Genomic DNA, 23685 nt, shown 5'->3' with positions numbered 1-23685 from the left:
AATGGAATTGCATATTTCACTTTCATTTCCACAAAGTATAGTGAGAATAGATAATTAACAAGTTAGTCTCACCTAATGTATCTAGTCAATACGTTTGTATACCTGTCAGTAGGTACAGAATATAAAAGTGTAAATAAATATAAAGAAAAAACTCAAAACCAGTTTACAAATGTTGGTGTCTACCAGAATTATCTGAGGAGCTTTCTATAATACAGTGCCAGGGTTCTACCACCGTATCTACAGAACGTCCAGTTGGACCAGCAAACCTAAGTGGAAAAAAGCCATTACTCAGGTGAATCAGACATAAAACATACTGAACCAATCAATGACAATCACAAAAAACACAAAAAACCCCAAAATATTAACTACCATTCCATTATAATGTAGAAGAAATGTGCATGGAGCCCATTTTCTTCCTTGGAAACTAGTCACTACGACAAATTCCTTTTTGTTGAAATCCTTATTTTCTGATTTTAAAACAATACAAAACACACACTTGCACATGTCCTTAGAAAGTCCAACATGGTTAAACTTCCAGTTTCTTCATGGTTTTCATTGCACTTTTTTTTTTTTTTTAAATAAATTAAGTCTTCACCCAACATGGGGCTTTGACTCATGACCTTGAGGATCAAGAGTTGCAGGCTCTATCAACCAGGCCAACCAGGCACCCCGTACTTGTTTTTAATCTATCACACTATACACAGAAAACCCAGACAAAAGCAATTTAAATTTCAGTATACATGTAAAGTTTTCGGTCTTCAACCTTAGAATTTTTTTCAAAATTACATATGATGTACTTTCTTCAGTACTGGGGTACTGAAACAGACTAAATGGGATAGAAACAAATCAGTTATCAATTATTTTACAAATACCTACTGAACACCTACTATGTGTCGGGTAGTCTTCTAGGCAATAGCATAATTAGAATGTCTAAAATCATTAGACAAAGGATACAGCAGTAAACAAAGTCCCATCCCTTAGGGCACTTCCATTCAGCATCATGTACCAATTCTCTCGTTCTCTAATAAAGCTATCACAGCAAAAAATAGATCTGACTGATAAGCAACAACTAACCCCCTTTTACAATGTATGTCATCAAGTTAGGGCCAAACTGCATTTCTATAGTTAGCAAAGTCATAGAAGCAAATAGCTTCAGAGGTGGGTAAGACCTTAGGGGTTTTGTTCCATCATTTTATACCCACAGAAGTTACCTGCTTAAGGTCACAGAGCCAACCAAACAAGGCAGAAAGTGGGGGGCAGGAACCCAAGAGTTTGGTCATTTGTCAAGTTAATATACATTCACAATTATAATCTGTTTCATATACATACATTCTGTGTTCATTGGGACATGTCAAAATAAAGTGTTTCACAGCTTATGCTAACAGTAGGAAAAAAAACCCATGAAACAAAACATTTTCAATTTTATATTAGGAAAAAGCTTAATTTTTAAAATTATTTTACTCTCACAAACATGATATAAAATTAAGTGCTGCTTTGATGTTTTTCTCCTTTCCTTGTTTTTACCTCCTATTAATTATTGATATGGTAGGAACCAGATAAAACAAAAAAATATAAACTAAATAAAGGAATATCCTAGAAAACAGAAAAAAATGGTAGAATAGTGAAAAGTTGTTGCTATAAGGTCTAAAATCAATAAAATATTTTCAAAAGAAATAGTAACAGTCAATATTTATTGAGTGTCACTACATAGCAGGAATTGTTCAAAGTATTTTCCTTATAATACCTCTTTTTGTTCCTCCTAATGATCTTACGAAGCTGATGGTCTAATTATTCCCAGCATACAAATGGTGACACTAACACATAGTGATTAAATAATAGCTAATAAGTGGTGAGCCTACTGAGGAATCCAGATCATCTGGCCTAGACACCACGTTCTAAGTTTTTAATTCCTTTGTTAAAGGCTCAACCTGCACATTTGCATTTGGGTAGAACTCTGCATTTCCCAAAGGAAAAGGATGCCAAGACACCCAACTTACTTAGATATGAAACATATCTATTCCACTCTTCCAAGCTCTGCTTTGTTTAGTTTTGGGAACACCACTGAGGGCTCTGACATTTGAACTTACCTGTTAAAAAGTAATTATGGTAAGAAAGATCAATTGGGCTATTTTCATAACTTTTCTGTGGGTTTTAATGTTCATGGTCAAAATTGCTTTTTAAAATTTCAAAGAAGGGGCGCCTGGGTGGCTCAGTGGGTTAAGCCTCTCCCTTCCGCTCAGGTCATGATCCCGGGATCCGGGATCGAGCCCCACATCGGGCTCTCTGCTCCGCGGGGAGCCTGCTTCCTCCTCTCTCTCTGCCTGCCTCTCTGCCTAGTTGTGATTTCTCTCTGTCAAATTAAAAAAAAAAAAAATTTTCAAAGAAGAGGGGCGCCTAGGTGGCTCAGTGGATTAAAGCCTCTGCCTTCAGCTCAGGTCATGATCCCAGGGTCCTGGGATCGAGCCCCACATCAGGCTCTGCTCAGCGGGGAGCCTGCTTCCCTTCCTCACTCTGCCTGCCTCTCTGCCTACTTGTGATCTCTTTTATTTATCTTAAGATAAATAAAATCTTAAAAAAAAATTTCAAATAAGATTTAAATAAAGAACATAACTGAATCCTCAAACAAAACAAAACACAAAACAAAAAAACCCAGTTCCTATATGGTAAGTGCTGCATGAGAACAGAACAGCACCCTTTGCAAAGGCACTTAATTAACAGTTACAGCAGACACTGCACAAAATAAAATGGAATTACCTTTGGGTTTTTCTAAAAGTCTCTGACATGTTTCTTTGACTTTGGCAAAGAGTTCAGAACCTGCCAACTTCTTAGAAATCCCAACTCTTAGCATAACAGCTGCAGGTGTGAATTTTAACAACGCAGCCCCAGGCTCTCGTGGTTCTTTTGGATGCTTTGGCATAAGACCAGACCAATCCACATCTATCACATCTAATGGATCTGTAAAAAGTTAAGAAAAGGATTTTTTTTCCACACAAAGAAACAGCATTCTTGTTATCTTTAGAGAAACAAAAATTGCAAAACACAGACAGCATTAAATAAGTGCTTTGAACCAAAAATGTGTCATTCTTAAAATGAAAGCTTTCCTATAAGACAAATATTTAGAATCTAAGGAACTTTAAATAAAAAACCCCACCAAAAGAAAACAGGCAAGCAAACAAAAACCCAAACACATTCCTATAAATAACTCAGGCGGCGCTATTAATACTGAAAACAAATAATCCACCCACTGACAGGGAACAACTGTGAAAAATTAACAAAGTAATATTCTATTTAGAAGTACCTAATGGCACATAATAAGAAAGGTAACAATCATACATACCTTCTACATTAGTAGGAAAAATTATGAAATATAAAAAATTAAGTCAAAATAAAAGTTTAATTATTTTACATATCACGACATAGCAAAGACCCTCACAATGACTTAAAAAAAGTTTAAACAATCAGACTAATTGGGATATTCAACAGGAACATCAATGGGTGTTATTTCATCGTGTAGTCACTAGAATAAGCTCTGGCAATGCATAAAGTATATTATAAGGGCAAATAATTCAGTTCAGAAAACTGACAGAGGTATAGAGATACTGTTCAAATATAATTTCAACGATTATAAATTTTTGAATGATTGTTTCAAAAACTGGCTTGTGAAACTACAATTTTGAAGTTCTGTACCATATGTCTTCCACCTAGAACGTTGTTAGGCAATCAGTATTTGGTTAGATTCTAGGTCATGTAATATGAATCTTAACCTGTGGAATGGAATCTTAGAACTTTGCTATTTTAAATGGGACCCTTTCCAATTTATGGGCAATGTCTACTTAAAAATGAACAGACCATATGGACTATAATTTTCATTTTATGGGCCTTTCAGTCTTAAACATAAAGGGAAAAATTCCAACTGCCTTTCATTAATTCACACAGCATGAAAGGGAAGAAAAACTACCTTAAAAATTACCTGACTTATGATATTATGTTTAACCACACTTGTAAATGATTACCTGGCATCTTCTCCTCATCCTGTTGGTCTTCCCTCTTTTCAGCATCACCTGCCAGAATTTCATCTAGCTCATCATCGCTGATTGGCTCATATCCTTCTCCAGCACCAGATCCTAATGAATGTGCATCATCTAACTTGGATTCGTCATCTCCTGCTTTGGAAAGATCAATTTCTTGTCAAAGAGCATATCTAAGGGACATCTAAGTGAAACCAAAGAGGAAACACTAAAAATAACCTGAAAAGTTTTTTTTTCTTAGAAAACTACATTTCTTATTTAAAATACTTGACAATTCAAAAAAAAAAAAAAAACAAATTTAATGGCAAGAACACAGTATTAACAACAGTAATGAAACCAGTTATAAGATTATAATTAAAATATGACATAAGGTACCACTAACTTATTAATGTTGCTTGCATGTGTCAATTTCTTATAAACTTCAAGTAAATCCAAATTTACTAACTTCAAAAGGATGCAGTAATTTCTTTACCTAAATAAGCTCATTAACTCAAAAGACTTCCAGACTTGTTCATAGCATTTAGCTGGTGATACGAAGATCTTTACAGCAGTGAGGTAAAAATGTGAAAGTCATTAATCTTCTCCCTACCTCCCCATTCATCTTTCCTATTCCAACACAATTTTAAAAAGAATGTTGTAATATAATTTTAAAATATTTTGTTGGTACCACAGCATTATTTTATTTACTTTACTAATCTTTCTCAATCACATAAGCTAAGCTTTGTCACCTGGCGAGTTAGTTGTGAACTTAAAACTTTCCTAGAACTACAGAGTATGCTTAATATTTCTAATCAGCAGTTACCCACATACTTTACTGAGTTTACAACTTTAGTTTTCAAAATGCAACACTATGCTTTACAGGTATAAATTTGCAGCAAATAAAATACAATAAACTATGAGATGTTTCCTGTCATCCCATAATTTTCTATTCTATTAAATTCTTTAATAATCTCCTTATGCCTCCACCAATTTGCCTTTAAGGTAACCAACTTTAATGAGTTCATTGTACAAATATAGGTCTAAACATAAATGCAAATAGCATTTTTATTTTTTCAAGTTTATCCAACTCATTTTCCTACTTTAGATGAATAAAATTTTTCATCTCACATTAGGTAATTCACCTATAAATTTTTATGCTATGTTATCTGTGATCAGAACCAGTGAAATGATATGATGTATCTTAGGGATGAGGGGCACTGACTCCAATCACAAGAGAGCTATTATAATGATTAGTTCAATTATATTCAATTATACCCCAAGGTTGTAACTCCATTAGTGCCATGGCTCATGATTTGAGGCTATTTATACTCAAAATTGAGATGGAACTGTAATGTGAAGAACACTGAGATAAAAAATGTTTCTGTTACGCAGAAAAAGTATTTAACAGATGGTGTACTGGAATATATCTAATCAGTTAACCAAGAAATGGTAAAGATGTTTACAGTTCCAAAAGAACATGAATTTTATTCTGGGTCCAATGTTACAATATGGCAAATGAAAAGAACAGTAAAATATTACCACTTATATACAAGTATCCCATAATTTCTTGAGGGACTGAAATGGAGAGGTTTTATCAGAACGGTATATACACTGGTACCAGAACTGGACAATCCAAGGAGACAGAAGTTCTAGGAGAATTCCCAGGGGAGTCATTACTACTGTTAAGCCAGCTTATAATTCACCAATGAATAAGATGTGTGGTATGTATGCATAGGCAGTACATATTTTCATTCATCAACCATTTACTGTGTCCTTGCTACAGTCTTGATGATAAAGAAATGAAAAGCTCTGGGTCCCTAACAAAGGAATACAGTATAATGGGAGAGAAAACCATAGAAAAATTACTGTAATACAGTGTGGGGATGCTATAAAAGCAATACAGACCAGCTGCTCTGAAAAACCTCCAGAGCAGAGAAGGCTTCACAGAGGAAATGACACAGAGACTGGGAGTTGATGTCTGAGTAAAAGAAAATGTCTACCAGACAATGGGAAGAGAGGGTACAAAGATGGCTGGAGTGTAGTGCCTTCAGAGAATTCAGAGGTGTGAGTCAGTCTGTAGTGCAGTCTCAGGCTGAAGGAGGAGTAGGGCAGCGGAGAATGATGTTCCCCACCGCTGAGGCTGGCTCTGAGTGGGTCAGAGGGGGACATGCAGCTTTGGGGAATGCGTACAGTTTGATGTATTTGTTCTCAACTGCCCTGGAAAACAGGATCACTAATAGTTATTTAGTCCATCTCTGAACCAAGAAATAACTTCCGTTTGTGATTTTTTTTTTAAGCATCTAAGAAAAGGAGGTGATAACTATTTTTTTTTAACACCTCCAGAAACCACATTTAAGTTTCTTTTATTTCATATAGGGTAATTTGAACCAAGTCTATCCTGACAGTACCAATCAGGGGAATGCATTTTTGAAATATCACAGGGCTTTTCCTTATGCATATCAGCAGAATACCTTCTTTTTTTTTTTTTTTTAAAGATTTTATTTATTTATTTGTCAGAGAGAGAGAGGGAGAGAGCAAGCAAGCACTGGCAGACAGAGTGGCAGGCAGAGGCAGAGGGAGAAGCAGGCTCCCTGCTGAGCAAAGAGCCCGATGTGGGACTCGATTCCAGGACCCTGGGATCATGACCTGAGCCGAAGGCAGCCGCTTAACCAACTGAGCCACCCAGGCGTCCCAGCAGAACACCTTCTTAAGAAAATATTTTGTTTCCTATATAAATGGAAAAGGAACGGAGCAGGATAACAGACAAAAACGTGTGGCACTCACCTTCCACACTCTCAGTTCTCTCAGCTTTGTTTATATCTTCAAATCCCTGCACAGATCCTAGATCTTTATCCATTTTTTCCTTATCCGAAGCAAGAGAATCTCGCGAAGTGCCTTCTAGGTCTCTTTCATGTTCACTTTCCAGTTTTACTTCACTGCGTTTAACAGACTCTACTTGAGAAGAACTCTCAAAAGTTCTGTCTCTGTCTCTGTCCCTGTCCCTTTCCACAGAATCAGGAATTAGTCTCTCTCTTTCCCTGTCCAAATCTCTCCTTTTGTCTCGTTCTCTCTCTCGTTCCCGCAATCTATCTCGATCCCTGTTCCGTGGCCAATCTTTATCAGCATCTCGGTCCCATTCTCTCTGTCTTGTATCTCTCCTCTCTCTTTCCCGCTCTCTATCATGCTCATACCGATCACGTTCTTGAAGCCTATCTCTGCTATCAAACGACCCGGATCTTGAATGGACCTGTCGATCTGATTCAGGAGAACTTCTTCTCGAACTATGGCTCCTTGAGTCCTGGCGATCTAAAATAAACATACAAAGAGTTAACATATGAGAAGATAAAACATGCTTCATTGTTGCTACACTTGTGGTGAGCAAAGCGTAAGTCAAATCACTGTGTTATATACAACACCTCCAACTAATGCAATATTCTATGTCCACTGTACTTCAAGAGGAAGAAAAAGAAAGAAAATGCTTCATATCTTAGGGTCCTTTAAAGCTTTCAATTTGATACTTCTACATTCCCAATTATACACAGAATTCATTTTAAGGAAAAATTGATCTCTCTCCATTAAAGTGCTAATTGAATATGTAAAAGACAAGGAAACATGTTTCTTTCTACTATAAGCACAAAATATCTTCTAAGAAATATATGCGTAAAATTGGTCAGCATTAACAGAACTGATCACTTCACTATATGATCTCTTCCTATATCCTACCTTATTTTCTGGGGTCAAAAGAAAAAGCACTGGCTGTAGGAAGAAGAGCAGGAAGGTTAAAATTTTAGGCATCAATAAGGGACCTGAATACATAAGCCCTTCCACCAAGATATACTTACTAACATCTTGATGTTAAACTGATGGGCGTCACTCAAAGTATCTCTATTATAACGCTGGTATTAAATGGTAACATTTTGGTGGCATGCTTAAGCTTTTAAGCTCCTTAAACTTTAAGGCACTGTGTATCGTAACCAATTTCGCATTTACTTTATAATCTGCATAAAATATAAAATTGTATGTAATATACTACGACAGGAAACACTTGGCTAGATTATAATTCAATTTTATTACCTGAAGAAGTACTTCGACTGGGTTCTCCACGCTTTAACTGATCAATCCTAGATTTTCTCTCTCCTGTGATTTCCAGACTTTTTGTTTTCTCTCTATCTCTTGAGCCACTATGCAGTACTCTCTTTCGACCACCCTGGTCATCTCCACTTCGATGGGCAGAATCATTGGATGGGGAACGGAGACGACTAGATGTATGACTACGATTACTCCGATTGCTCCCAAGGCTGCTACTCCTCTTCTGATCCACTGGCTTGCGATGTGGCGCATCTTCTATAGTGACGTGAGGTGCCTCTACTTTTTCCGCTCGTGTTCTATGGCATTTTCTATGTGAGTCTTCATTGGCGGTACTGGGTGTGGCAGAGGCGGCAATGGCAGTGGAAGATGTGCTGAAGGTGGTGGCAGCAGATGCGGAGAGAGTAGCAGGGGCAGTGGTACTGGCAGCAGTGGCTGCAGGAGGAGGAGGAGGAGGAAGAGAAGATGGAGAAGGCGTCCTTCCAGGAGTAGGAGCCCTGGCAGCGTGCTCCGGTTCTGCCCCCTCAGCACGGTCAGGAACATCCTCATCAGACCAGTCACTGAAAGCTGTATCTTCTTTTTTCTGAGAATCCTCTAGACTGCCATCCTTACCATTGGAAATTTCAACCAGTTCCTCTCTGGTTGTTATAGGGGGAGTCCGTGGGCCTCTCTTCTTCTTATTCTGCAGTACTGCTTCTTCATCAGAAATATCAGAATCGCCTTTGGATTTTTTACGTTTTTTTTCAATACTTTTCTTCTTCTGTCCTTTTTTTGGTGAAAATACCTGACCATCTTCAGATGCTGTCTCTGCATTACCCCTCTCTATCCCAACATCATCCTCTTTCTTTTTCTTAATAGGTTTCTTTTGAATTTTTGGTTTTTTCTTGTTCTCATCATGAGCTCGATCAGATATGTCTCGATCATCAGACAGGTGGTGTCCCATCATGTCTTGTGCACGAGTTCTTGAGCTTTCCATAATTTCTGTCTGTTCTCTCTGCTTATCTATAGAAGAAACTTTCTCTTTGAGCTCTTGCTCTTCATAGCGCCTTGAACTCTCTTTTCTTTCTAGTTTACGATCTTCCTCTTTCCATCTACCCTGCCTGTCTTCTGTAAGGTGTGATGGACTGAGAGAACGAGACTCTTGAGGTCGTACAACCTGGCTCAAGAGTCTATGTTTTTCATCTATACAAAAAGATGAAAGTAATCACACTTTCACCAGGTAAACAACATGGCATGTTACACAGAAATAATAATAACCCAACCTCTCTTCTCATTTTAAAACTTTAAAAGTGGCAATAATTTCACTCACAACAGAGCTTTATTACAAATAGTAGACGATGACAGTGCCAGTAAGATACAGGAACTGTATTTCTAGCATATACTTTAGTCACATGAGATATTCAGAGGCAGCAGAGCAAGAAAAATTTTAAATCTTACTTCATCATTTTCTACTAATGCCAAAGAATGGTCTCATGGTTATAAAAGAAAGTGGGTATAGAAACACAGAAAATAGATTCTGCTTACTTTTATCGTCTCCGCTGTTGTATGCATCACTGTCGGGAGAATGCTCTCGCCGGCGCTTAGGTGACTGACGAGGGCTAGGACTTCCTTCATTTCTATAACGCTTCCTAAGTTGAACAAATATAATTTATAAACCTCCAGGGGATAAAAAAGTGATTTCTTTACTAGTATTATTTCTTTACTATAACTAGAATATAAAATTGTGAGGGCAATATTGTCAGAGCTATATCATACAAAAGGTATTCAGCATCTTTAACAAAATTCTTCACTTCGTTTGTTAAGACACACAATTGTGGACTTAAAATACACGGCAGTAGGTCTTTTTTCATTAAATCACCAGATTTAATCTTCAATAAATCACCAGATTTAATTACAACAAGATGGTAACATACAACAGAGGCATTAATAATATACTAATGCACTCTTGACTAAAACTTACTCATTAATTTTAATTTTTATGATAAAGAAATACTTTATGTTAGGAAGCCCAATGAGAAAATTTAGTATTTGCTTTGGAGTCAAAAAAGACATGAATTTAAGTTAGTTATATCATACGCCCAGTGTCAGTCATGTTGTGGGTATACTGGAAAAATTGGTTCCTTCCTTCCTTCTTAGAACAAAAATCACTTGCTTGGTGGCAAGTTAATAAAATAATTCATATGTTCACTATATTTCTAGGTCTTTAGGTTAAACATTAAATGAATAGTCATTAATATCTCTGGAACTTAAATTATTCTAGTGTTTTCCTATTAAATTTTGGCCAGTTTTTTATTAACTTTGTTTATAAATACTATGGTCAAAAGTGGCAAAAACACTGCAGTAACACCTATCTCCTTGACAGCTCATTTACACAGATGAGTAACCAGGTGGAAAAAAGGAGATTAGTATGACAACTTACAGGCACAAGCTCAGACAATTCTCTCTCTGAAACTCCTCATCATTAGGCCATCTATCTCTCCATTCTTTGAATCTGGGCTGGCCCACTGACTTGGTATGACAAGAGCATTGTGGTGAAAGAACACTGTGTCAGTTTGGAAAGTCAGGACTCAAGAGGCAACCAGACTTCTGCTGGTTCTGCCCTCTGAGTATGTTTCCATCATTATATGCAGAGTTTAGACTACTGAAGGATGAAAGGTCATGTGTAGGAGAAAAAGAGATGCCCTAACCTAACAGCCAGTACCAAGACTTAAGATTGGGGCCATTTTGGGTCATCCAGACCCAGATGAACTACCAGACTGACTGAAAACATGAGTGATCCCAAGTAAGATCAGCAGAAGCGCTTTGCTGAGCCCAGCCAAAAGTGTTAATCTATATGATTATGTGCAGGTAAATTGTTATTGCTTTAAACTACTAACTTTTTGTGTGGTTTGATACACAGCAAGAGATATATGATATACGAGAATAAAGTGAATAATTAAAATATACAAAAAGGAACTTTAACTTCAAGGAAATAGCTATAGAAACAAAATTAAGAGTAAAATAAATAGTATGGCAATTCAGCAAATAAAACCTATATAATAGTGGTTAAAGAAGTTCTGGATAAATTCAACTACTGAGATGACAATATAAATTTTTTTTTTAAAGATTTTATTTATTTATTTGACAGACAGAGATCACAAGTAGGCAGAGAGGCAGGCGGAGAGAGAGAAGAGGGGAAGCAGGCTCCCTGCTGAGCAGAGAGCCCGATGCGGGGCTCGATCCCAGGACCCTGGGGATCATGACCTGAGCTGAAGGCAGAGGCCTTTAACCCACTGAGCCACCCAGGTGTCCCTGAGATGACAATATAATTGATAAAAATATCAAGAGACTAGTCTCAGATAGCTAGTTACTGTTATAGAGCTGTTTGACTCCCAAGTTTCTGGGGTTCTTGTAATGTTTGGATTAGCCAGTTGCAAAGAACCAGAGCAAACTTTTCACTGTAAGCAGAGATCAGAATCATGAAAAAATGAAATCAAAGCACAGGACTGGATAATAATAGTAAGTAACAAAGATTTCAGAATTTAGATCTTAGCTTAAGGACCTGGTCAGAGAAGAGAAATAATAGGTATTGTGCGCCTACATGTTAAGGGTACTAGCTGAATTTTATGTTAATGTAAGATTTTTTTTTTTTAAACATGGGGAAAGGGAAGCCAGTGGGTGAACTACAGAAAACCCTGGCTGCAGAATGAAGGGAAGCCAAGATCTAACAGAATAAGTCTCCACTTCTGTGCTATGTTCTTTGTCTAGAACCATAATCTCCAATAGCAATGATGAAAAAAACTTAAAGTAGGGAGCTGTATTCACCATGATTCAAATGAGCTAGAGGCAGAAGCAATGGATATACAAATTATTTGTTTGTTTTAGCAAACTTAAAAAAAAAAAAAAGGGCAGTTAACTCAACAAAGTTGGCTTTATGTCCATGAAACCTCAAAATTGACGAAGGAGTCCAAAATTCTCATGGCTACAGTGACTGACTTAGCTCCCTTGTCTACTCCTCAACTAATGAAAGCCCCAACATACAGAGAAGGCTGTGAAGATGATAAGCATACACTCAAGCCATCTTAGCCATCATCTGGAGAAAAACTTTCTGAAACTGGAACTCACACAGAAGAAAACAGTGGAGAAATGGAGAGACAGCATTCCTAATACTTTGTTTGAAAGTATGAATACAGTCACATCAGAACAAATGAACATCGACCATGGACTTCTCAGATACCTGAGCAAATAAATTCTTTTTGTCTTTAAAAAAAAACAGAAGGGGGAAAAAGGAAAGGAAAGAGAAACTGTCCTCAGATATTTGCAATAATAACACATCTTATGATCCCAATAACGTACTATAACTCCATAGCTCAGGAGAGGACAACTCCTCTCTCTCATCATCTTCTAGCCATGTAGTGGTTGTAGGGCTTCCTTCAATTTTAAGACACTGTGAATGCTTCTGGGGCTGGGGGTATGACTCCAGACTTGTAAGTACACAAAACTCATGAAGGATTATTAAGAATAGCATAGGTAATATCTCTTGGTGACTGGTCAACTCCATGAACTAGTTATAAAGTGGATATGATGAGGTGTAGTTTATTGGTTCTATCACTTTTAGCTGGATTCCTTAACAAATCTATAGAAGCTGAATAAGCCAATACGTCATCAAAAATGGCACAGTAGGGGGCGCCTGGGTGGCTCAGTGGGTTAAGCCGCTGCCTTCGGCTCAGGTCATGATCTCGGGGTCCTGGGATCGAGTCCCGCATCGGGCTGTCTGCTCAGCGGGGGCCTGCTTCCCTCTCTCTCTCTCTGCCTGCCTATCTACTTGTGATCTCTCTCTGTCAAATAAATAAAATCTTTAAAAAAAAAAAAAAATGGCACAGTAAACAAGAATGATTAATTATATCCATGGCTACAGAAATAGGATGAGAAAGTGTTTCTTTTCCTAGACAATTCAAAAGACTTTAAACACCAAATATATATAATAAAATTAAGATACAGGAAAATGTAGAGAGGAAAAAGAATTATTGTAAGAACATTAGGGGCACACTAAAAAGCATTAAATGAAACTTTTTAACTCTTTACTGAAATGTAACTTTAAAAACCTGATTCATTCTCATTCTTACTTTGACTTTCTCTCATCGTGTCCATCTCTGGGATTCCTGTCTTCTCTGGTATCTTCTCGCTTTTCTCGGCGGTCATCTCGTCCTTTGTCTTTGTCTTCCCAATCCCTCTGACGCTCTCGTTCTTTATCCCTTTCTCTTGCTCTCTCTCGTTCCCGCTCTCGCTCTCGTTCCCTCTCCCGCTCTCGCTCTCTCTCTCTCTCCCGTTCTTCTCTCTCTCGCTCCCGCTCTTTTTCCCTATCTCGCTCCCTCTCTCTCTCCCTGTCTCGATCATGGTCACGATCTCGCTCTCTTTCACGGTCCCTTTCCTTTTCTCTTTCTCTTTCTCTCTCCCGCTCCCTAGCACGCTCTCTTTCCAGCTCTCTCTCCTTCTCTCTTTCCCGATCCCGCTCACGCTCCCTCTCCCTCTCACGCTCTCTGTCTCGCTCTCGCTCCCTCTCTCTTTCTCTGGCCCTTTCATCTCTTCTATCCTCCACTCTGTCTACTCTTCGTTCCTCTCTTCTTTCATCACGCTCAAGCTCGTCATTCCTTCCCTGATGTCGAATTGGTGAGCTTGGTCTTTGATCTACAATGAAAATCAAGTTTTGTCAGTGATTAATTTGACAGATAACCTATTGGTAAGACAATATGGCAAATCTTAAATTTTATCTGTGTATAGGGTCACACTGGCAGCAAATATAAATCAGGTACTATATTTACGTTTAAGTTAATCATCCAAATAATCACCCCTAGATGTTTACAAATTTTTTTTTTCTTAAAGGTAAGTTTCATTTGCCCTCTAACTAACATGTTTTCTGTTCCCCATCAACCCCCCTCCCACCTCCCACTGATCCACCTTTGATCTTTCTCTGCATGCTCCCTACCCTACCTCCAGCCCACTGCTCCAACCCCACTTTCTGCCATCTCTACCCTTCACCTCTGATCTTCTCTGTCCCCCCAGCAGGACCTGAGAACACTGGTGGCAAAGGATAGGGGCAGCAGGAGGTGTAGAACATAGGAGCTGAAGGAAAAAAAAAATTTCCCTCGTAAGTCACACCTCTAATTTCAGGCCAAAATATATACATATCAAAGTGCAGCTATTATGTGAGGAAAATATAGTAGAACAAAACAACTGTCAATAATTGTTGCTGCAATATCAATTTATCATAAACTAGAATATTAAGGGTACTGATGCTTAGCAATCTTGAAGTAATCAAATGTAAAGTGTTTCATATTAGTGATATATATTTATAATAAATTAAAAGTTTTATTTAATCATATAACTCATCACTCAGATGAAGAGCTGTTTTCTTAAAAATGTTAACTGATCATCTCATCACATTTTATATAAATATATTTTTTTCAATACATGAATCATATAAACACAGAGAAAATGAAGACATGCTGCCCAAATGCCCAGTTGAGGAGGAAATTAGTCTGGGACCAAAAAAATGTATAAAAAAATGGGATTGACTTTTCCACAGAATTAACCATTTTTGAAAATAGTTCACTGTGGTAGGATCTAGGCTACTGTGTGAGGTTCCTATTTCCGTATTATGTAATAATGTTTATGGGTTAGTCATAAACCCATACTGTATGGGTTACAATATGGTCAATAAGTTTTCAAGTGGAATATCAAACACCAGCTTATTAAGCAGAATAACTTAAGGATGTTTCCAGGGAAGGGATCAATCATTATAGTAATTTGAATTTCCTATCTTATCACAGATGAAAAAGGCAAGACTTATGCATATTTACTCTTTAGAGGTTACTTATCAATACAAAAGTTCATAGAATTTTAAAGCTAAAACAAAACCTTAGCTGGCTGTTTCTTAAAAACACAGAAATTATGGTCCAGAAGTTGACTGGCCAAAGCCACAGAGATGGCAGATTTATTAGGACACTGGGACTAGAAGTCAGTTTCTCCTAAACCCTTTTTTATTTTTGCTGAAACCAACTTATATTTAAAATGGTTCTATTGTTCACTTTTGATTCCCCAAATGCTACAATCTATTGTCTTAGATTGTCTGAGTTCCTGGTTGAGGGGTCATACTAATGTCACGATGATTACAGAACCTGAAATTCAATACTGCAGCATGTAGTAATTCATACTTGAAATTTATGATTACAGTCATGTCAGGGAATAAACTTTTTTGCTCATAATTCTTATGACAAATAAAAATTCTATTTTCCCCAACCAAAAAGACAATGTCTCTTACTTCAAAGAAAATGGAGAGGATATAAGAACATCACTTTAATGTGTCTAAACTTTTTTCTATCTTTTCCCCAAAATATGTTCTTCAAAGATGCTTTTCTCTTCATATTATTTCCTTATCTTAATGAATGACATACCCATTCATGAAAGCTGGAGAGCTCTGAGCTATCCATCAATTTCACTCTCAAAGTATTTCTTAATCCATTTCCTCTCTCCATCCCTACAGTTAGTATTCTTAACAGACTCTGATCACCTCTTCCCAGATGTCTCTGTCATCAACAGTCTAACTGGTTGGTATCATTGTCTTCAGTCCTTCCCCAGACTTACTTATACTTTTCCCATGAAAACTCTATTTTTTCCAACTGCTTTTCCCTGCCTACAAGGCAACCAATCAAAAATCTTTAGCCTGGTTTATTAGACTATTTAGAACCTGGTCTATAGTCTCTTACAAGTCCTTTTTCCCAGTTTCTTTCCTTCCCTACCTATTATGGCATACCTCTACTCCCAACACCATAACTCATTACTACTCTAAGCATATGTTTCTTTTAGTCCTGCGTGTCAGCACATGCTATCCCTTTTCCCTGCAAAATGTTCTTCCACTGTTCCTTCTAGAAAACTCTTTAGGGAAGCTTTCCTGATCTCAGAACCCTGTCTGCTCCTCTGTCATCTCACAGAACTTCATAGAGTAGTAACATTAATCACACTCCAATTGTCTCTGTGTATCCTAATCAGCCTGTTAAGAACTAAAGGGAAGACTGAAATTCCTGAGCACAGAACAAGGTGCCTGCGCACATCCCTACCTTCAACCTTTATCAATCTGTCTATTGCTCACCATACTCTGGTCACATTGCCCTTCTTCCAAACTCTAGGACATAGTATTTCCTATCTCAAAGAACTGGCACATACTCTTCCCTCTGCATGGAGTGTTTTTACCCTCTATCTTCACAATGCTAGTTTCTTCTCTTGCATTTATGCTTCTGCATAAATGTCATCTTTCAAATTTTTATATACATTCTATCTAAAGAAGGTTCCTCTCTTATCCTTTATTTCTATCTGGGCACATTCTTTGTGTCCTTGATTGCACTCAACAATCATTTCTCTTTTGGGGTGTTTTAAGGGGAGGTATCTTCCCTCCCATTAAGCTCTATAAGCACAAGAACTACTGTACTTCAAGAACCTAGCAAAATGCATGAGTACTCAATAAACGTTGTGGAATATACCAGTAACCTCAAATATATAGTTCTGTTTCAATATTACTGATATTTATTGAAGTAGTTATAGTAAAGTAAAACAGAAAGAGGACAGAACTTGCAGTCAGAAGATCTGAGTTTGAATTCCAGCTCTGGAACTTACTTCTCTGTAACAGTGGAAAAATCACTATCCTTCTCCTAGCCCAAATCTCATGTGAAATTCTCTTGTCATGCCAACACTCACAGGAATATTATAAAGATAAAAGGATTTTAAAGAATATTTTATATATATATTCCCAGACTTAGTATCTTTTACAATATTAAGTCTGCTAATACATAAAAAGCAACTATCGAAGTTCCCAGAAACTTAATACACGTATGGTTGAGAACTAAATACAAGACTGAAACCAAGTGTTGCTACTGAATTCAGGAATAAGATGAAAAAGCCTAAGCTAGGATATCCAACTAGGGAAAAAAGAGAGAGAAAGAGAAGAGAAGAGATATTAAAAAAGCACAGCATTACAAGGATAAAATGTTAGATTGAGGAGAGGTGAATCAGCGTTAGGTAAGATATAATCGCAGATATCAACACATAACATATAAACTCCAGCCTCATCTGTAACTAAGGATATCATACACATCTTTTAACACAAATCCATTAGGCTTACCCTACCAAACTCAACTCAACCAAGTCTAATCTCATCTATACTACTGAAGTACCTGGTGTCTTAGTGACTTCCTTCTCTCATTACTGCCCATATCAACACACACACTATTACCTTTGTGATTCCGCCCACTATGAAACATCATTATTCAATTTCCTACTCAGTCAAGTTTCATACTATATTAATCTCAGCATTATAGCAAACCTTACTTTAGTAACCAGCCAAAGTTAGTAAGACCTTTATAAGATCTTAAAGAGTTTAAAGGCCCTAATACAGATGGACAATAAAAGCTTGTTAAAGAAATTGCTTATAAACCCTTTTTAAATGACTTTGAGTAATCCTGCTTCAAAACTGATTTAAGAGAGTATATCTAACAGAGTAGAATCTAATACATTAACCAAAAATGTTTAGTTTAAGATACACAAGAATATAAAATTAGCTAAACTATTGTAAATTCTCAAGAAGGAACATGCATGTGAAATGTTTCCTCAGATCACCCCCAACCCTACCATCACCAAATTTTTTTTCCTTTGTTCTTCTGACAGCTCTTATAAGACTCAGTATATTATCAAAGTTAGTGAGTGAGTGGCCAGGATACTCAGGTGGGAGAGCATCTCCTGAATCAGAAATGCCTAGAATGGGCACCAAGCATCTACATTCCATAAAGGGTTGTAAGCTATTTGGTTAAGGTGAGAGACATAAAGTAGGGCACGTAGGTTCTTGCCGTATGCAAGTATTTACTACACCTCAGTACCCACCATGCTACCAAACAGGTCCTTTGGTAGCTAGCTATTTACACACTCTCTCTTAAACTAAGTAAACAAGGAAGATTACATGAGTAAATATAATAGTTTCAAATGTATCAACAAGCAAAAGTCTTAATGGGTGTATTAAAAAGTAAACTAATAAATGGTTTTAAAAAAACAATTCTCCCAAACACTGTTGGCCATTATTGAATAATAAGCGATTTGACAAACCTCTCTCTCTGTTGTCGCGACGGTCTCTCTCTCCGTGTCTTCTCTCAAAGGAAGAATCCCTTGCTTGGTCTCTGTTGTCTCTTTCAGGATATCTGTCTCTTTCAGGATAGCTACTCCGAGTTTCCCAGCTGTCATGATAGTTGCTACTACTACTGTGACTATCAATTTGAGAACCTCTTGTGCCTCGACTTCCTAAACAAAGGATATTCACACAAATGTTTAAACACATATACTTTATTACACAAGTTTCATCAGTCACAAACTTTCTTCCCAAAAAACACACAACTAAAGAAGGTGTGTTAGTGTTTCAAATTATGGTAATCATTGTGGAAAAGAATATTAAATGTTGGATCAGAACACCCAAGTTGTCTAATGATGGGCTTGGGTAAGCTAAGTCCCAGTTTTTTTCTATCAATAAAAAAAGTCTTAATGGAATCATAAAGCAAGAAGACTCACTTCAGTTAACCCAAACCCAATAAAACAAAAAACGAAAACTATCTGTTCATACCTAATTCACAGAAATATCATGAAAATAATGAAAAAGTGGATATATATTATGGCTTTGATTACAATCTATAGCAAAAACATTCCAATACAGAACCAAGGTACTTTGTGGACATTAAGTGGTGCCTGAAAATTTTCATTAAAAAATGTGGGAAATGAATGTGCATAGTAGCTTTATTTGTAAAAGCCAAAACCTGGAAAGTACCCAAATGTCTTTCAATGGTGAATGGTTAAACTGTGGTATCCCTCGACTGGGAAATACTACAAGGAACGAACTATTAATACATGTAACAACTTGGATGAACCTCAAGGAAATTATGCTGAGTGAAAAAACCAATCTCAACAGGATATATATAGCATGGTTCCATTATGTAACATTTATGGAATAACAATTGTAAGATGGAGGATATATTAGTGGTTGCCAGGGGTCAGGGACATAAGAGGGGATTTGAGTGCAGCTACAAAGGGGTAACACAGGGAGTCCTGTGATCCACAGCTGAGCATCCTGACTGTGGTAATGATAATCCAAAGCTACATAGCCACTACTGGAAAATAGTACAGCAGTTTCTCAAAAAAATGAAAAATAGAACCACATATGATTCAGTAATCCCACTTCTGGGTATATATCCAAAGGAATTGAAATCAGGATCTGGAAGAGATATCCCATGTTCACAGCAGCATTATTTAAAATAGCCAAGACATGGAGGCAACCCAAATACCCTCTGATAGATAAATGGATAAAGAAAATGTGGTATATACATATAACAGAATATTATTCATTCTTAAAAAAAAAAAAAAGGAAATCCTGCCATTTGAGAACAACACAGCAACACAGATGAACCTGGAGGACATCATGCTGAGTGAGATAAGTCACACACAGAAAGACAAATACTACATGGTGCAACTTATATGTGGAATCTAAAATAGTCAAACTCTTAGAAATAGAGAGTAGAACGGTTAACTGCCAAGGGCTGGAAGTAGAAGGAGATGGAAAGGTGTTAGTCAAAGGGTACAAAGTTTCAGCTGTATAAGATGAATGAGATTTAGAGCTCTAGAGTACAGTACAGTGCCTACAGTTTATAATACTGTCCAGGAAAGTAAAAAATTTGATAAGAGGGTAGATGTTATCTTAAGCGTTCTCATCACACACATACAAAATAGTAAAGAGAGAGCAAGAGGAAACTTGTGCAGGCAATGGATACGTTAATGGCATAGATAGTACTGAAGGATTCATGAGCATAAACTTATCTCCAAGCTGTATGTGCTTTTTGTATGTCAATCATATTTCAGTAAAGTGGCTTAAAAAATGCAGAGCTACGCACAGCCACAATATACATAACAGGCTTTGAGCCTTCAAAGAATTAGAGAAGAATTCTAAATACTGTTAACAATGTATTTTAATAGTCAAAATATCTGTATAATTAAAGACCACAAGGAAGAAATTAAAACATTTTTTAAAAACTAGAAATGAGCTAAATACAACGTCTAGGAATGAGTAAGTTAAGTAATAGCTTAGATGCTGCTAAGAGATACTTAGTAAGAAAAAAAAAAAAAAAGATATGTCTGAGGAAATGACCTGGGAAACAAAAGAGAAAGAGAGATGAAAAATCTGAAAGTTAAGAATCAGTGAAGATACAATAAGAAGATTCAACATATGTCTAACCTATGCTGTTTAGAGTCACATTTAAGACAAAAAGATACAGCAAGGGGAAATGGATGAAAAAAGATACTTATCAAATACAAACCAAAAGAAATGTTAGTAAAATAACCTTCAAAACGAAAAGCACTATTAGAGATAAAGAGGGTCATTCTGCAGTGGTAAAAGGAATAATCTGCCTTTATACCTAACAGCAAAGTCTTAAAATATTCAAAGCAAAAATTGATCAAATTACATGAAATCAACAAATTCACAATAACAGTGGTAGATTTAACTCACTTCTCTGTAATGTTAGAAAAGGCAGACTAAAAACAATTATAGATTTGAAACCATGGTTAACAAGCTTGACATGAGACACCCTTTGCATCCAACTATTAAAAGCACACACAGAACATTTATGTAAATTTCTGAGCCACAGCTAAGTCTTAACAAATACAGATGTCAAAGAGTCGACTTTAAAGTCTTCTCTGACAACAATTAAAATTAAGGAAGGGGATTTATTTTAAAAAGTTTTGATTGGAAATTTAAAGTCATATTTCTACCTAATTCATGATTCAAGGAAGAAATCATATTAAAACTTATGAAGTGTTTAGAATGGTTACTAATACAATTACCACACATTTCCCAACAAAGTAAAACTTAAGAGCAGAAATTAATAGAACAGAAGAGATACAAAAGAATATAAACCAAAGATTAGTTATTTGAAAAGACTCAAAACAGACACATTTCTGGCAAGATTGGGCAAGAAAAATAAGGGGATATAGTTATAGATATAAAACAGATTTAGAAAAGCAAATTCTGGAATATCTTTGTATCAAAAATTTGGGAAAACAAATTTCCTGCAAAAATATAACACTGCTTTAAGAAAAAAAAACCCAAATCTATAACCATTACAATAATCTAAATCTATTAATTCTTAACGAGAAAACTCAATTGATAGTAGAAGCTATAACCATCAGACAAATAGGAAACGCTTAACAGACAAATGTTAAATTGTCAAAGAATAGATAACTAATCATATATAAATTGTTCCAGAGGAAAAAAGAAGCAACACTACCTAACACATTTTGTATGTCTAGTATAACTTTGATTCCCAAGCCAAACAAGAACAACATAAAAAATGACCTACGCAGTGGCATGCTAGAACTGGTTCACAGTGGCTTGAAAGAGCCAATTGTGTGCATCTCTTCTCATGTCAGTAGCTCAAAATCTGATGTGGCAAGAGTATTTATTTATACCATGGAAACTGGCAAAAGCTAAAAGTTAGGACCTTTTCTGAAGAGGTCGTTGTTAAATATTTACCATTATGCCACTAATCTATGTAATCTCAACTGAAAACACAGATGTTTCATTCAATATCACAGTTTAACCTAATCTAGAACTTTAAAAAAAATGAAAAAAATTCCATTCATCTTAAAAATGCCAGGATAGTTCTAAATTTTAAAGAAATATATAACATAAGTAAAAAGGTTAAAGAGACCAACTATGACCTTCTCAAGTTACGGAAAAAATTGTCATGATACAAGTTGTTAGCTAAGCTGGGGAAACAGGGGACATCTGTAACACAATAAAAAAATCTGCTAAAAATCTACAAACATGCTGTTTAATGGTAAAAGGCCCAAAATAACACTTTAAAATCTGAAACAGAGCAAATAAGCCTATTTTTAAAATGCACTTATAGTCAACACTATACTGAAAGATCATCAGCAGGTTATTGACAGTAAATAATCAGAAAAGAAGAGCCAAATCTGTTCCCAGACATAAATGTTTAAGAGAATCCAATTAGATCTCCTACAAAAATACAGCGACATAATAATGTAAGATTAATATACAAATTATCAATTATCATTTCCATAAACCAACAGTAAGTGGTAGAAAATAAAATACTTTAAAAACATATTATTTAGTGACACACAGTTATTCACTAAGCACTGTTCAAAAACAAAGACTGGTTAGGGTCAGGGTTAGAGTTTCCTAACTCTAACCAGGTGGTGGGTATTAAGGAGGGCACGTATTGTATGGAGCACTGGGTGTGGTGCAAAAACAATGAATTCCGTTATGCTGAAAATAAATAAATAAATAAATAAAAAGGAAGAAACAAAGACTGGAATACCTACACATCTATCAATATATAATTTATATCACCTCCCCTATCTGTGGCTTTGCTTTCTGTGATTTTAGTTACCCACGGTCAACTGGGGTCCAGAAGCAGATGATCCTCCTCCTGACATGACATATCATCAGAAGGTCAGCGGTAGCCTAATGTTACCTCATAATGCCTACATCATTCACTTCACCTCACCTTATCACGCAGGCATTTTATCATCTCACTTCATCATAAGAAGGGTAAGTACAGCACTAAAGATATTCTGAGAAAGACCACATTCACATAATTTTCACTGTGGTATATTATCATTGTTTTATTATTAGTTACTATTAATTTCTTATTATGCTTAATTTATAAATTAAACTTTATCATAGGTGTGTATGCACAGGAAAAGACCTAGTATATAGAGAGTTCAGTATTATCTGAGGTTTTAGGCATCCACCCACAGGAACACAGCCCCTGTGGATAAGGAAGAACTACTGTATTAACTTTAGATTGTTCTAGCTCTACAAAAAGGCGTTCGTATTTTGATAGGCACTGCAAAACGAATAATCCAATTATAAAATGGGCAGAAGACATGAACAGACATTTCTCCAAAGAGGACATACAGATAGCCAACACAGACATGAAAAGATGCTCAACATCACTCATCATCAGGGAAATACAAAATCAAAACTATAATGAGTTATCACCTCAAACCTATCCGAATGACAAGAAAAAACTGGTGTTGGCAAAGATGTGGAGAAAGGGGAACCCTCCTGCACTATTGTGGTAGGAATGCAAACAGGTGTTTGCATTGTATACTTGGAGAATGGTATAGAGGTTCCTCAAAAAATTAAAAATAGAACTACCCTACAATATAATAATTAATAATTGCGCTACTAGGTATTTACACAAAGAATACAAAAATACTAATTTGAAGGGATACATGCATCCCTATATTTATAACACAGCACTATCTACAATAGCCAAGTTATGGTAATAGCCCAGGTGTCCAATGACTGATGAATGGGCAAAGAAAGTATGGTATACATACACAATGGAATATTACTCAGCCATAAAAAGAATGAAATCTTGCCACTTGCAACAACATGGATGGAGCTAGGGAGTATTTTGCTAAGCAAAATAAGTCAGTCAGAGAAAGACAACATATTTTCACTCATATATGGAATTTAAGAAATGAAACAAATGAGTAA

At 36.4% G+C, this 23685-nt stretch overlaps 1 protein-coding gene across 7 annotated transcripts in view; it reads right to left on the bottom strand.

The window, feature by feature from the left end:
- ZC3H13 (zinc finger CCCH-type containing 13) overlaps window positions 1-23685 on the bottom strand; it is a 97817-nt gene that overhangs the window by 8477 nt on the left and 65655 nt on the right. For 2 of the 7 annotated variants that reach the window (XM_046028294.1, XM_046028295.1), the window contains exons 11-18: window positions 18222-18413; window positions 14112-14195; window positions 13199-13760; window positions 9618-9721; window positions 8082-9275; window positions 6792-7313; window positions 4014-4166; window positions 2755-2955 (exon numbers count right to left, since the gene is read on the bottom strand). In XM_046028294.1, the coding sequence (XP_045884250.1) occupies window positions 2755-2955; window positions 4014-4166; window positions 6792-7313; window positions 8082-9275; window positions 9618-9721; window positions 13199-13760; window positions 14112-14195; window positions 18222-18413 (3012 nt within the window). The remainder of the gene's footprint in view (window positions 1-2754; window positions 2956-4013; window positions 4167-6791; window positions 7314-8081; window positions 9276-9617; window positions 9722-13198; window positions 13761-14111; window positions 14196-18221; window positions 18414-23685) is intronic. The other 5 variants (XM_046028296.1, XM_046028297.1, XM_046028301.1 and 2 more) reach the window with 5 other exon arrangements.

Source organism: Meles meles, chromosome 14 (genome assembly GCF_922984935.1).
Source record: "Meles meles chromosome 14, mMelMel3.1 paternal haplotype, whole genome shotgun sequence".
Classification (NCBI taxonomy): Eukaryota; Metazoa; Chordata; class Mammalia; order Carnivora; family Mustelidae; genus Meles; species Meles meles.
The sequence above is the reverse complement of the archived record's forward strand: the minus strand, read 5'-3'. Positions and strand labels throughout refer to the sequence as shown.